The following is a 16,813-nucleotide window of genomic DNA, read 5'->3' on the forward strand; positions in this document are numbered from 1 at the left end:
TGTTCAGTTTTGTATACGTATATGGTTATTTCTATAATAGAAAGTATCCAGAAATGAAGGCTCTCTTCTACTGCTTGATGTCATGGCTCTAAAAGTGAACAAATTATTGCATTGCAAACCCTCTATCCTAGTTCTGCAGTGTAACGTGAACTGTGGTTTTTGCTTTGATTTTGGAAGCTACTAATTCCCTTTACAATGTACAAAATCCACTGAAATCATCTGCATCTTACAATCACATAACTTCACAGAGCTTGATCAAAGTCAGAGGCCCATTACAGCTCAAAAGCTGCTCAGGCAATGTTTTTGTTCTGGGAAATCAGGTCCTGAAAGATTTAAATCCTGGTCCCCTTTTATTTAAATGAATACAGTTCATTTCTCAGCCACCAGTACCAAGCAATGAGCTGCACACTAAGCTTATTGCTCTCTCCATCACTGATTTTATTACCTCCACAACTCACCCGTAATCTGGATCTATCAGCTGCTATCATATTGCTTCTGATCTGTTACATGTTACACCGTGTAAAAGATTTCAGCCTCATGGCTCTTCTTCAAGCAAATAAAAATAAACCAATGAAGTACATTTTTTCTTTCATAGTTAGTCATACTCCACTAAGCAGGGCTCAGGACATCACAAGGCAGTGCGCTGCAGGTTGACAGTTCAGGAATAAATACCATACCAATAAAAATGCATTTAATACATACCAAATTTTGTTGTAATGTGCTCATCTGAAAGATGACACAATGTGGTATTTACCATCTCAAGTCATTTCCTATGCTCCTGTTGCCCCCATTCACCTTATACTTATATAGGACCAGGCTACTGAATACACATGCACTTTCCTTGGGAGGTTTGGTATAGGGGTGGCACAAGCCAACCACGGAAAAAAGCAAGCTTAAGGATGGGCCATAAGAACGTACAACATGAAACTGCTGTTCATGCTGGGGACAGTACTGTGTATTTTGTGGGGACATTTAGCAAAGAGAATACAAGAGACTACTAGCAATGCCATCAAAATAATCCATTTTGTTGATTTATGACATTATTGCACATACTAACTCTCTCTTGCTTTCTCTTTCTTACTACAGTTTTACCCTCAAACTTGAATTGCCGATCTGATTCACTGTCCCGTAAGCTGATGACTCTTTGCTCCGCAAGCCATTCATGCGCCGCACGGACTCGACACTTTCATTCCCAACAGTCATAGTCTGTGCCTGTCCCCAGAGTGTCAGCATAGATAGCAGCAGCAAGAGTGAGAATAGCACAGTGGTAACACGATGACACACATACATAACACGCAAAGAGAAGAATGGCTCAGTTAGAGAAGACCATCATGCAAAGCAACGTGAATCACTTTCAAGGCAAAATAAACTGAGAAAATCGTGAGAGAGAAACTCAAATAAAGAGATGCAGAAAACACCTCCTAAAGAGATGACTTAAGTAACATTTATTTTCTATTTTGAAATTTGTGCAATCAGATTAATAGGAAAAGTGAAAGCAAGCCTGTGCAAAGGTGTCTTACTCCAGAAGAATATTTCCTTTTATTTAATTACGGCATTACCCATTTTGCAAAGAATATACGTACCTACTGTCTTAGGATAAACACAGGTCTTCTGGTAATTTGGTTTTAAATAACTTTCTTTTAATAGTCACCGGAATAATTATTCCCACAGCAGAATAATGACCACTTCCATGGACCAAAACCTTGGAATTTTTGAGTGATGCCACTGGATACTCTTACTTACTAGTGGTTGCTTCTTGCCTACTTGTTCCTCTCTAAAGAAGACATCATATCCAAACCTGAAGTTACAGACCTGATACAGCAGCTTCTGCTGCTGCCGTGCTGGTTTTGGAAACAAAGGCTTCCAGCGGCAGTGCATCTGGCATGTGTGCCTGCAGACAGGCAAGCATTTCTCCTCTCTCCTGTCATCTAGTCTTAATGGGAATCTCAATTCACCTGACAGTAATATTAAACCGGAGAACAACACTGGATTGCTTCCCAGAGCATCCATCAAATATTACATTAGCTACAGAACATTTATTAGACAGACCTGTCAAAATACAAATGCCCTGTGCCATTGTTGTCATCCCTCTTGTAAAGGAAACCATTATTTGTAGCTCAAGCAAATATTTACTTCACATAGCAAGTATATGTTTACAGTGTAAACCTAAATGTTTCTACTGATACAGAAAACCAGTGACATAGTTACAGAAGCCTTGATAGTTGTGGGAATGATCATAACTGAGCTAAAATTCAGTTTAATGTCTATTCTTGTCTTTCCATTTAGCAATGAAAAAATCAGAAAAGATTGACAGACTTCCTAAAAATGTTTCTAGACTGACATGTAGGTTAAAAACAAGCCTCTCTTCTACATTTCAGTCACTGGTATAAAATGATGTAATAATGATACTCACAAATAGGCCCTTTGTTAAAAATCTGAAGTTAGCATTGGTAACAAACTGTGGAACAGTAGAAAGTAGAGAGGAAATTGTCTGAATCCTTCTCTTTTTTAAAGTGACCATGTTTACTGGTTTCACCTGGAAAAAACACCAGTCTCTGGTGGGTTTGGAAGCGAAGGCAGAACTGTCGATCACTCTGCAATGGGCTGCCCTAAGGAATCTCCCTTTTTATCATGACTAGTTAGGGTGACACTAGAAAATATAGACCTGAAGCATGTGCTGCTGTCAGCATGTCTGCATAATGTCAAGAAAGTAATATTGGCACTCTATCTATGCCATTGCTTCCAACTGTCCCTTATCTGCTGGTGTGTGTCACAATATTTGTAAAGGTACAGCTGCCTCAGCAATTGCAAGAAGAGAATAAAAATCTTGGAATCGGTGACTGATCTATTGACATTTATTGATAACTTAATAAACTGCAAATAAACCCAGTGGCCCGTTTTCATCTCTTTATCCAGGAGTAAATCACTCAAAAGGAAACTTTAGAATGAAACTCTCCTACAATAGCAAGACGAACTGAGGTGAGAAATGATCTGCGTGCCAGCGTGCTGTCAAGGCAGACTCTGTCACCCCAAGTAAAGAGCAGCTGTACCTTGTTTTGTCTTCTTTGCCTTCTTCGAAGCCTCAGAAACTCCTTGTGCTGCCGTGAAACAAAGTTGACTGCTGCATATTCCAGTAATGCAGCAAAGACAAAGAGAAGGCACACGGCCATCCAGATGTCGATAGCTTTTACATAGGAGACCTAGAAAGAAACAGGGCACAGCATGTTATGTTTCGAACTTCTCCATAAGCTGAGGATGTTGAAGTGAAAAAATAAACACATTTCTGCACAGCATGAGGCCTGGTTGTTCAATGAGGTGCGTTTTTTTTTTGTTTTGTGTTCTGATTTCTTAGTTTATTCACTTATAACAAATAAATAGTCCAATTATTAATGGAAATGTGTGTTCACAAAGAATACACAAGTTACGAGCTACTGCCTTTAGGAAAATAATCAGGATTAGTCTAACAAAATACAAGTTAACCACAATCACAGCTTATTAGAAAGAATATGAATACAATACTTATTGAAAAACAACTCTAGAAAGTTTATAGATATCACCTTTTTCATCTTTTATGAAACAAATACCATATTGATTAATTAGCTATGTTTGATATCCATAACCTCAAAGTAAACTCAGGTTACTGCATCCTACTGGTTGATATGAATTCACTAATATGTCTGTTACTAAAAATTCCACCCTAGTTGCTTGACCTTTATCCAACAACTCCATAAGAAAAACAAATCTTCACAGCTATTATCTACTATAAATACCCAAATACCAGATGCCTCTGTTCTAGTAAAATCCTATTCTGATTTGAATTTGACTGGTCCACAATAAAATCAGATATATTACAGCACTGTAATGTCAGAAGATTTTTATCATATTACCCACACTGGGCCAAACAGTAGCCAATTAATGAGCTACACACTATGCATATCAGAGGTACATTGTCCTCCACAGCTATATTTGGTCCCTGCCTTTCCTTGTAGTCTTGCAGTTTTTAAGCAGAGATCTTATGATTAGGTAACAGCAGGTTGTCTCATTTGTTTATCAGGTATTTCATCCAGGATGGAATTAAAATCATCTGACTTTTAATGTCTGCAACATACATGTGAGCTAGTTGACTAAACTACTTTGATATAAATAAATTGAGGAATGAAGAAGAACAGGCATTTCTAGGATGCTGAACTGTTTTAGATGTCTTTTCTAGGATGAGATGTGTAACACCCAAACAGTGCTGCTTCATCTTCATGTCTGTACAGAGGAGCTTAGAGCCACTGTCTAAGCATAGACACATGGGGCTTTACTCAGTTGTCTAAATAAAAACATCACATACTGCCACATTAGCCTCCATTTGCTTAATCCAGCAGAGCACAAATCTCCAGAATAATACTAACCAGTCCTCTGAAGATGTCTTAGATACCCAAGGTCACCTCAAATGTCACCACCATACAACCAAATCAAGATAACAAAATGGATCATACCTAAACCCCGAAAAATTATAATCAAAGGTATTTAACATCTGAATAATACCCTGCAGGCTAAACATTTCAATGCGGTCAAAACATACAGTGGTCTGAAAAGACAGCAGAAGAGGATGTGCTGTGCATCTAACATTCTAATACTTAGGAGACCCAATCTCCACCTTGGAAAGTTCCACCTCTACCCTCTGCACACACTATTCAAAATGACCTTGATATTTTGGTTGTGGCTACCATTTCATCATGGAAGGAAGCACACCTATTTTAGTAGATTTTGCTCCTATTTACCATGTGCTTGAATAGCATCACTTTTCAAATTATGTGGAACATTTTTTGTTAACATCAAATGGAATATACTGCACTATGTGCTCCAGCAAGCAATATGAGCAGAGAAACTGGCATTTAAAGCATAGTAGAAAGGATACAGAGCTCCATCCTGCAGATTCTGAACGCTGAACATGACATTTTAGAGGAGCCAAGTACTGTTATTCAGCCGACATCACGAGAATATACATTTCAGTATCTGAGGCTATAATGCAATTCCATATTGCAATGCCCACAATACAACATGCATAGACTGAAATGGAAGAGGAGGATTTAGTAGGCTTAGGTGACACTATGGATCTGTGCCTTTTGATTAGATGCACAGCAGGTATGCACTTCTCTCTCCCACACATGAAAAGAGTCTTACAAGTTACATCTTTACTGAGAGCTGTGAAAACTTGACAATGTCCCAGACAATGTGCCACAGGCTGAGGCGCAGTAGGAGTCAAGTCATTGTCATTTCTGTAAAATGCAGCTGAGTTTAGATTGTTTGTTACCTTCCTTGAAGGGGCAGCTTGTTTTCCTTTACAAGTGCCCTTAGGAGGTGTATTAGACATGCATAAAGAGCTGGACGATAATGCAGGAGCCGAAGCCACAAGAATCAGCACTTCTGACTCCGCAAATCCTGTGGCAGTGGGCTTAAACCAGGGAGGGCAAAATAGTGAAGGAAGCCCTGAGTTAGCCTTCCTGCCCCTTACACCGTGCTGCCGTAAATGGCATCCACACAATTGCTGAGCCCGCTGGATTATTTTAACTGCAACCTGCTGGGCTGGAAACAGAGAACCACAATATACTTGGCAGGTACACAGCTTGTTTTATTGCTTAGCCATTGCCATACCATGGCACAGCTTTAATGAGGGAACAGAAAGCAATTCCTTCTAACAATACATTAAAAATAAATAAATGGAAAAGTCCTGTAATGAGTGAAAGCTGATCCCTTTGTTTTCAAATCATTTTATGTAATTTTATCTATGTATCCCCAGTATGAACAGAATTACACTGTTAAAAACATAGTAGCCCATGCAATTTTCTAAAGCCAGACCTTTTTCTAGCCACCACTATGCTCTCTGCATCAAGACATAGAGAGGGTGTGAAGACCTGTCTCTGCAGAATAGCCATGAGCAGGTTGAATGCTTGTGGGTAGAATCAGAGACCAAGGCAACAAAGGGAACCTTGTGGTTGATATCTACTGCAGGACATCCGACCAAGTGGAGTCTATTGATGAAGCCTCCTTACCCAAACCTACAGGAAGGATCACGCTTGCAGGCTCCTGTCCTGCTGGGGGACTTCAACCACCCCAATATATGCTGGAAAAGCAGCACGGTGAGCTGTAGGCAATCCAGGAGACTCCTGGAGTGCATGGAGGATAACTTCCTATGCCAGGTAATAGGCAGCCCTACCAGAGGGGATGCCATACCGGACCTGTTGGTCACCAACACAAGTGAGCTAATTGGTGACATCAAGATTGCAGGCTGCAGTGATCATGCACTGGTGAAGTTCGCAGTCCTGGGGATATGGGCCAGGTAAAGAGTAAAGTCAGGACCCTGAATTTTAGGAAAGCAGGCTTCCAGTTCTTCAGGGAGTCAGTCAGTAGGAACCTCTGGGAAACTGCCCTCAGGGACAAGGGAGCAGAACAGAGCTGGCAGATCTTCAAGGATGCTTTCCATAGAGCACAAGAGCTCTCCATCCCCAGGTGTAAGAAATCAGGAAAGGAAGGCAAGAGACCAGCATGGCTGAGTGGAGACCTGCTGGGCAAACTAAAGGGCAAGAAGGAAATGCACAGGCAATGGAAGCAGGGACAGGTATCCTGGGGAGAGTATACGGATGCTGCCTGGTTGTGTAGGGATAGAGTCAGGAGGGCCGAGGCACAGCTGCAGCTGAACTTGGCAAGGGATGCAAAGAATAATAAGAAGCGCTTCTACAGGTATGTCAGCCAGAAGTGGAAGGTCAAAGAAAGCGTACTCCCCTTGATGAGCAAGACTGGCAAAATCGTAACAACGGACGAGGAGAAGGCTGAGGTACTGAATGACTTCTTTGCCTCAGTCTTCACTGGCAGTCCTGTTCCTGCACCTCTTGAGGGGATGGACAGCAAGGCAGGGACCGGAGAAGCAAAGTCAACTACCATAAACTGAGCACAGTAAATGTGACAAGGCAACTGCTTTCCCTTCATAATTTTCCTCACTTGTTATTTGGCCATGCCCACTATGTGAAAAAAAAGACCAGTTTATGCTCTATGCAGCACTCTCTAGCATCGATGACCCTAGTGAAGTTCCTGGAAATGAAAGTCCAAGGAGGATTATACTATTCATGAAGGCCTTGCAGAGATTAAACCTTCCGCTTTCCCAGCTCTTTTTGTTTTAGCACTGTGACTCTCTCACAGCTTCTGTGTACCTTTTGGCATATTGACATGTGTCACCACCAGAATGAAACATACTTTTGTGGAGAGAAGCCAGGGGAAAACATGGTCATGTGTCCTGCAGTTGAGCAGCTGTCATTTGTTGATATTTGTGAATCAACCCAAATGTAAGCTCTGTTTCTGCTACAGCACCAGCCTCATGAGACTCCAGACAACTGCTTTAACTCTCTAATTCATTTGAACAGGTGTAAAATGGAAATAAAGACTCATCCATTCTCTCCCAGAGTTCTGCATTGTGAAAATAACTTCAATATGCAGTGCAGGGTGCTCAGCCTGTGTTAAAAAACATATATCCCCTTATTGTGGTTGATAGGATCTTACAAAAAAATATCTTTGACTTGTGATACAAAGCCCCAAGCCTCTGCTTCTGCACAATACCACATTCTAGGCAAGATTTTTTAAAGATGAAAATTTTCAGCTACTGGGAAATGTTACAATTTGAAATTAATTTCTCCTATGCATTAGAAGAATCTCTTGGGGAAAAACCTTTCAGAGAATTCTTCAGATTTGAAATGTGGAAATAAAACAAAGTAATATTTTAAATCAAAACTGAATCTGAAGTTATATATAATTGCCTTCCAGTACAAGGCATTGGCGTTGCATTAAATTTCACTTTATTTTTTTAAACCAGAACACTTACACAAAATTCTGTTATCATAAAACTTACAGTTTGGTGTTTTTTTCCCCAAATCTTGAATTCATAAAAAAATTGATAGCTCTTTCCTGCACATCAGCTTTATATAGCTGAAGCTGAAAGCACCAGTCCTGGTTTCATCACATTTTCGAGGCAGAGAAGTTTCTGAATGAAGAACATGCTGTCAGCTGCTGTTACAAGGAACGTATTTTCTTTTTATCTCACTCTTACTCTGGATCTTTCTTTTCACCCAAATATTTCACCCCCATGAAATACCATCATTCTAAAACAAATGTATATCAGAAAATGAAAATTACTTTCCCAGTCTTAAACCCTCAGTTGTTTTATACTATTCGGTTGTTGCAAACTTTCCAATTAATTATCCTTCACACTATGCAATTTTAAAGGGTCATAGTCACTGTATAATACCTTGACGGGTCAGGTCAAGAAAACTTTTTAGCTTAGTGGACAATACAGCATAAACCAGAAAGTGTTTTAGATTCTACCAAGTTTAAAATTAATGGCATTAATTGCCTTGTGAGGAAATTTTCATGAAGTGTTCACGAGAGTGCAAATGAAACACCTGACCATCACAGCTGGCTTTGGGACTTGTTCTTGGAGAGGGCTGCTTCTTCAGGGGAGGGAATGAGAAGGAAATTTTTCATCTTCCAGAGTGTGGTAAATGTTTGTTTGTGTCTTCAAGACTTTAATGTCCACAGACTTTTGATTATGTACTTTGCAATGAAAAAGGTTAAGCTATCAGAGCTACTATTCCGTGACTGAAAAATAAGCACTTGTAATATGGGGCGAATTTGGACGGGAGATGGTTCATCAGTGAATGAATCCTGTCGAATTTGTAGGTGTCCTTCATCATCTCACTCACTGCATTGCTAGATGGCTTGGGAAGCCAAACAGCCTGGCTGGTGACCTTCTTTCCTTTTGAGGTGAAATGGGGTTAAAATCAAGTCCCAAATGTCCCACTCAAGAACAAAGCTACTACCCTCAGATTAAAATGGCTGTTCCAAGATGATGACATAGCTGATTTGGTTTGCTTGATGGATGAATGAAAAAATGAACATATTTGGTGAAAAAATGAAAATAGTTGGTGAATGTGAAACACACTTTTTCTAGTTATTTTAATAAAACAACTCTATTTTTTCAATTGGTCAAAATATTTTGTCCAACATTTTTCTTTTTTTTTCTTCAGAAATATCTACTTCATCTTCCATTTTTAAAATGAAATGTGGGCAATTTTCAAAACAAGAAACAAGCAAGAAATATTTAATTTAAAAATGCTGAAACTAACTTTGCCACCCTCCCTCCATTGTTCAGGTTCCACCTGAACGTATGCACCTAACTCTGCAGGGACTCAGAGGTTGTTCCAGTCACCCAAAATTGTCTTTTTTGAGTGAACAAACTATTCATCCAAAATTTTTCGTTCTATTTCTATCACTGGTTCTGCCAAGTCATGAGATGCTAAACCTCCCACCCACTGCTGATGCAGAACTAAATGCTGACTGCATTCAAGCCAGAAAAAGTATGTAAAACCATTTATGGTTTGTTTTTCCTTCAAAGATGAAGGAAAATTTTCTTCAAGTCTTTGAAGATGAGTTAAGGTATTTACAAAGATGCTCAAAGAGAGACCCCTGAGCAGGGGCTAGAAGAGGTGTTGCAACAAAATTCACTAATACATCTAACATCTATTTTTGTTGCACTAGCCAGCTCAAGATACCGCAGCTACAGTACCGGTTTGTGAGTGGTGACTGCTACAGCTGTACCAGTTGAATCCTACTCTCACTGAAGACAGCAAGCAAAATGCTCCCCATCTTCGGAGTGGGGCTGGCCCCCAAGAAACTGCAGGCATTATCCAACAGTTTGTGAACTTCTGCAACACATGGCTAACACCTGATTCAGATGATGCTGGACTGTGTTATAGGACATCCTGCGGGGTGTGATGAAGGCAGCACAGAGCAGTGACTGCACACCAGAGACCAACAGTTCAAATTATGTAACTATATTTTATATGACACAGGACAAAAGAAGTAAACTTGCATTCCAAGTGAAGGAAAGCTATTCTAGGGAAGCAATAAAATATTTCTTTTTAGAATGAGCTGTGTCTATTCATACTTTATGATCCTTCTTCTAAAACAGCATATTTCCACCTTTGAAAAGTGTGATCCCACAAATACAAAACCAGTTATCAGATTGGTAAAGCCAAGATTGCTTGTTTTTCCTTCCCAGGGGCATATGAAGTATTGGCATATTCATCATGTGTTATTTTGTGCAATAAAATTGTGTAGTTGCCTTTTATTTCCCATTCATGACAATTCATTCTTTCTGTACAGGAAATGTATACAGGGTGTACCATTTCCACTTCAAAAGCCCTTGACTTCCTTGAAAATAGTGTGACTATTTTTCAGACATAAAGAAAAAAAAAACTGAGCAATCCCTTAAGGCAGTTTTTCTAACCAAGCAGGTTACAACTGAGAAAACAGAGGCTTGTGCTTTGGACAGATAAAGGTGTTGGTTCTTTAAGCTGGGAGCAAACTGGGTGATTTTATTACACATTGATAATGCAGGGATGGGCTGACCTCTGCTACTAGGAATGAAATAACGTTAATTGAAATTGTAACCAGGGTCAAAAACCCACTTTTGCAAACAAGTAGTCAACTGTGTGTTGTATCACTTTTCACTAAGATGACAATAAAGTCAAAATGCTTCTTATATCTGGGCCAGGACTTCAAGTCTAGCTCAGACCACCACAGAAATGGTTAACAATATGGCACAGATGGGAAATGCTGAATTATCTGGAAAGAGGAGGTTCTGGTGACCCTCCCCAAGAACTGTGTTGAGTTCGTGCCCTGTAAAAAAGGGCAGAGTGGAACTAGGAATAAGCAGATTTGCATCAGGGTGTGTGAAGTTTGGGTGCATGGATGCACCAAATAACAAAGCCTCCTGCAGAAACAGATTTTGGGGAGAATCAAAACTATGAAAGAGAGAGAGGGGAAATAATGTAAATGCTCCTGTTCATCATTAATTAGGACTTTGCATCCACCAGGGCACTGCTGACTTTTCTCCTTGCCCTGATTCTGAAAGACACACTGGGCAAGAACAAGTCAGAGGACACCACCACTCCCACCAGCTCAGCCACATCCACTATATGGAAATAGGAATTTGTGGTTCTTGTCATTTTCCAGCCTGGTTGACAATCTCTGCTCTCTTGGTAAAAAGAGTCTGGCTCAACTGACCAACAAAAATATGCTCTGCAGTAGTGTTGCAGACCAAGAGGCAGCTAATCCCAGCCCAATCTGATGTCACAGCCAGAGGTGGTACAGTTTTGTCAGATCTCAGACAAGCCAGTAAGACACACGGTCTGTGCTTGAGCTGCCTCAGACAGAAACCTACAACACCAAGCATTGGCTTCTCACCACTAAAATTCTGCACATCTTTGCTCTTTTCCTTGGTCCCACTTTGTATGTTTTGTCTTCTTCTGTCTTCAAGAAATTGGTCTTGAATAGGAGCTCACAACCATTTGACTAAGTCGTCTTCTTTATTCCTTCAGAAACAACCAGATTTCCAATACAGCTTTCTACAGTTGAAGGGAGAAACAATCCTTCTGCTCCCACGAAAAATTAGGACTCTGTGCACATAGGCTCCCCACGGGTTACTACAGTGTCTCAGTGCCCCACTAATTAATCCTTCAGGTTTGGCTTCTGAATAAAGGCAGGCAGAAAAGCAAGCTCATGTTAACAGAAATAGAATAGATAATACCAATATTTGTGACATTTCTTGTGTATGGACCAAAGAAAGTAATCCACAGATTGGTGGAGTCATGGTGATCAGTTTAGGAAGGTGACAAATAAGGACTGATGTCCCTGCTACAAGGAAGCAGCTGCTTATTGTTAAGTAATTGAAAGACATTAATCACACAGAAACCCCCCCATATCCAGCTGAGATGAGGGCAAATTGAGAATTATATGTGGTTGCATTAAGACACAGGCAAATACACATACGGGCAGCCTTTGTAGCTACATGACAATGTCAGTCTGGGGTCTCATTTACAATAGAAGTTTCTGGCTCTTCCTTCCAAGTGAAATCAACAGACAGTATTTCTTTAATGTCATTAAATGCCCACTTGACTACTTGGACTCTAAGTGGTAAGTCCTTCAGTGGATGAGAGTGTGGATAAAAACAATCACCAAGGAGAAACAACTGAGGAAGATTAAAGAGGAGTCACAACACCATGATTGCATGATTGCTAGCAAGAAGCACTGGCAGGATTTTGAAACAATGTCATTAAATTCATAAACAGAGTAAAATGCTGATACTTACCAAAGGAGCATTTATATTTAAGATTCGTTTGAAATAAGAAGACAATGCGGTATGTATCTGAGTACAGCCAGCGTGCCTACTTCTAAAACGCCAGCTCTCCTGCTGTGATTACAGTTCTCTGAAATGTTTTTTTTTCGTTTGAGATTTTTTTCCAGAGCATTAACTCAGGCTCAGAAAACCGTTTCCATTTCCTCTGTAGATCCAAAAGTGGCTCAGCCACCTCAGGTGAAAAGTAATCTTCATTCAGCTCAGCCGCGGCCATGCCAGAGGCAGTTATTACGTCTGCCCCCCGGTTAGGAAGAATTGCACCAAATTGCATTATTGGTTGACCTTTGAAGAGTTAACCGACTCAGTGCATGACTGTTATCAAATAACAAGGCAGGATTTTAGCTTTGCAGCAATAGAAACAAATCCCTTCCTTTCATGTAAAGCGGGTAAGAACCGCAGAACTGGTGGATGGCAGTGTAGCCGCTGTGATCACTACCAAGATCATTTTTTGGTATTATTTTTCCATTGGATAGCATAAAAATTGTGGTAAAGCTTAGGTGGCTGCAGAACGTTCTACAGCATCCTCTCTGTGCTGTATTTCCTATTGTAGTCACAACTAAGTGAACCATTAAAAGTGATCCAATTCACTGAACCAAACAACAAAAAACTAAAATTAGAAAAAGGATGCCTAGGGCAATATGTGTTTTTTTTTTTTTTTTCATTCTTGCTCTTCTGTTTGTGAATAGAGAGTTGATTTTCTAATTCTTCCCTAAGATTATACTCCTAAATTCTGGATTTCTTAGGACTCCCAGCAATATAATTTGGTGGGAAAACACATTTATGTATTTTTATGACTGCCAGTCTCTCTAGATAAGAGATGGGTAAATTAAATTAATCCTTTGGTCAGGGAAAATTGCCTTACCAACACTAAATATAACATCAGGCTAAAACAACTGAGCATGGGATGGTTCATTATGTTACTCAGTGTCTCCATATGCTTTTTTCTTGACAATTACTTGATCGGTTACTTACTATTCCTGAGCCACTTATAATTCTTAATGATTCTTCTCTCTCTGTATTCTGAATTGTTACTTTCATCTGACTAAACTGAAAGGGAAAAAAATTCTTTATTTGTGGATAGTTTAAGCAATATGTAACTAACAATGATAGTGCAAAAAATAGATATATATATAGTCCATCAAATTATTCTCATTCTATCTTTAGGAAAAAAAAAGGGATTTTAAAATAAAAAATAAAAATGTCCCTAAGAAAAGATCCCAAAGCTGACATCAAAGAAAACACAGGCTCAGGAGGGATAACATGGTCCAATTCCAATTGTAAGTGTGAGTCATATTTCATGTACAGTAAAGCATTTAAGGAAATGCAGCATTGAAAGAGGATGTACAATGGGAATAGTAGAATATGGCAAAGGTGAAAATGCACGTAGAAAGAAATTGATGGTCTGAATATTAATAAGCAGAAAGAAAGAAAATGGGATAAAGAAGGCAAGTTTAAAAAAATGGTATTCAAATAAAGGGGAATGAACAGCAGCGTTTAGCAAGATTCATACAAAGACTATATTTTTTTTAAAACTTTAACTGGATCAGTTTCCATATGCTAAAAGGATCAGAGCTGCCACATTAATGTAAATGTACCTATCACACACCAAAATTAGCTTGAGCCCTTAAGCTCAGGACCTGGAATCAACACTGAGTTTGGTGAAACACAGGTTACATGTCCAGACTTCCATTTTGTGGAAGGTCACCTCGCTCAGGATGGTGCAGAAAGCCAAGTGCTTCTCCCTTTCCCGTGGACCCCTCCAACCAAGGACCTGCCTGACCCACCCTGTAGGTCCCACTAGCCAGCTCCAGGCCAGGCAACCTGCACCACCTCTTTGGAATGCAAAGGCTGGGCCTGAGGGATCATATTGCACCAGGTTTTGTGATAGAAGCAGACCCATGCAGCAAGTTTGAAGCTACTGGCAAGTACATCCTTCCCTGTTTTTCCTCTTCACATTATTTGAAATTTCATGATCCTTTTGTTCTTTGTTCTAAACTCAGGTAGGACTTCCTAATCAAGGAATCAATCAACCTGTCCTTTCCACATGGACTTTTCTGACCGATTGATATTTGGTAACTGAATTACGTTTTTGATCCACTCGTGGAAGACCAGACATGGAACAAAATAACAGGAAAAACCAGCACAGCAACACATCATTGTAGGCTCCCTTTTGTGTCCACGGGGAAGCACCAGGAACACCCGCGAGGCCTCACCAAGCTACTCAAGCACAACAGAGACAGTGTCATCTTTCATGCTCATTTTCTGCCGCGGATTTGGATTATTTATAATAGTTTACTGGTGGTCTGTTTCTAACGTCGTAACTCAGAATACAATTCTCTCCTCAGTAATTCAAGAGACAAAGTAATCTGTTGATTTATAGTAAAAATCAGGCCTCCAAATTTTGAGACGTTGCTTCCAAGCAGAGTCTTGTACTAAGGTTTTGTTTGCAGCTATTATGTTTTTCATAGAATTTCATTTTCACCTGAGCTATAAATGCAAGTACTTTCTGAATCATGCTGTAACATCAAATTGTCTCCAGGACACTCATACTAAGTGCTTTGTTCAAAACTGTGCCATCACACAGCAAGGCTGAGCGAAGTAATTTTTGGGCACAACAGTTAGGAATCTACTGCAAATATATAAAAAAGCAATAGCTAAGACCAGCATTGCTTCTCACTGAAGGATGTTTGTGCAGAAGCCTTATAGCTGTGCATTCTTGTGTTTGAGGCACATCTATATTCCCTTCTCAGCTTAACTTTGAGCCAAAGTACTGGTGTTTCGTAACAGGAGAGTCCTTTTCTGAAGGTTATTTGATTGCCTAGCCTAAAGTCCAATATATACTCCTATGAACTGCTCTTTGTTCCTCATCCGTTTTCCAGTGCCAGAGAGGGTGCATTTGTTCTGTACTGCCTACAGCTACAGCTAAAGCATCCAGAGACTCTCCAAGGAACAGGAAATCAGGGCCACACACCACCAAGCACAACGGTGCCCACAACACTCTCCGTACTAATGACTGAAGCAGTCTAGAGTACAGATGGAGAGCTATATGCAGGATCATGAAGGCACCTCTCAGAAAGGCTGCGGTTGGCCCTGGAGGCTCAAAGCACTGCAGCACGAGGCAGGGGAATGGTTTCCGTGTCAGTTTGATGCCATGTGCTCAAGACTTGTTGAAGTCTGTTGCCCCATAGCAAACAAAAGCTTTCTGGCTGCTTGCAGGATGACTTCATGATACTGACAGATGAATGTTCACCTTACAAAAAGGCTGGAGAAATCTTAGAGGGAATTAACGATTCCATATCTACTGAGCGTATCACGGTGGCTCAGTGAATATTCACAGTGAAGATTGTTCAACTGTGCAGGAAGTACGGAATAAATCACTTCTTGTTCTCTTATTTCTATTTATTCGCAGTGTTATAGGCTCTTGCATACAACGTATTGTGTTATATACTTCCTACAAGCATAGCATTATAATTGAAACATAACATTATAATTAATGGTATGGATCCCACTACTTTTTTTTTTGTGTGTGTGTTCACATGCTGTGTCTGTAAAACAGTGAACAGGTGATGTTGAACCACCTACAAGGAGGAGAGACTGCTGCATCTTTGGGAAATTGCTAATCCTGCTCAAATGGAGAAGGTTCAAAAGACTAAATGATAAGGGATTTGGAAAATTGTCCTAAGGAGAAGCCAGACACGCCTCAAAGATGATGGACAGAATAATTTCCTAAGACCCAGATGGGACCAAACTGAGTTTTGTGCTACTCAAAGTCATTGGGATGGCTGGATTTGAGGTCATAGTGGGTAGGAGGAAGAGCTTATGAACCTTTGCATTTCTTCTCAGTCTTTCCTAGTTGTTTGAGTTTTAAAAAAAAAAAAATCAACTTTTCTTGTTTTATTCATGTTCTGATGAAACACGGGTAATTTTTAAGTTCAAGAAAACTTTTAATCTCTTGCTGCATCTCATTGTGAGGAGAAGACACGGGCACATCTACCTCAAAGCTCTGGCTGATACAGGATCTTGACCATTTCACAAAACGAAGACACTCTGTGCTTTTCAGCCAACTGCCCAGCCTTTCATGTGTCAGACACAGAGTCAGTGGGCGTCTCCTCTGATACTCATCACCGTACTCCCAGGGCTTCAGAGAAAGAAGCGAAAGCCAACTTGTTCACCAAAGGCATAATTTACGGCTGCCCTGCAATGCCCCCGACAAGGAGCAGCCGCGTAGCACACAGGGCTCTCGCAGGGATTGTTCCTCTCGCAACGTCACAGACCTGGTAGCCCACGAGCCCAAGTTTTACAGGTTGGGCAGAGCACATGCCAAAGTGGGGAGAAAGGGAACAGCTTTTCTGATTTTGGGACAATTCTGACCTGCTCAGATGAGTCGTGTTAACTTAAAAGGAGCTGCAAAACTGAGCCAGCCTACGCAAGAGGAGACAACAGCCTATATATAAATAATAACCTAAATAACTTTTCCCCTGTCAGTTCCAAAAGTAGCTAGAGAAGAACAAAGCTTTGAAGTGAGTCATGTTAACTCCTTTTCTCTCTCTCTCTTTTTCCTAACTGAACATTATAAGG

General features: G+C 40.2%; 1 protein-coding gene across 2 annotated transcripts in view; it reads right to left on the reverse strand.

Annotated features, from left to right (window-relative positions):
- GLRA2 (glycine receptor alpha 2) overlaps window positions 1-16,813 on the reverse strand; it is a gene marked incomplete at its 5' end in the record, with an annotated part of 129,196 nt that overhangs the window by 24,935 nt on the left and 87,448 nt on the right. For both annotated transcript variants that reach the window (XM_081997331.1, XM_081997332.1), the window contains one exon: window positions 3,051-3,200. In XM_081997331.1, coding sequence (XP_081853457.1) covers window positions 3,051-3,200 — 150 coding nt within the window. The remainder of the gene's footprint in view (window positions 1-3,050; window positions 3,201-16,813) is intronic.

This window comes from Phaethon aethereus (assembly GCF_964289735.1).
Source record: "Phaethon aethereus genome assembly, chromosome: 1".
Lineage (NCBI taxonomy): Eukaryota > Metazoa > Chordata > Aves > Phaethontiformes > Phaethontidae > Phaethon > Phaethon aethereus.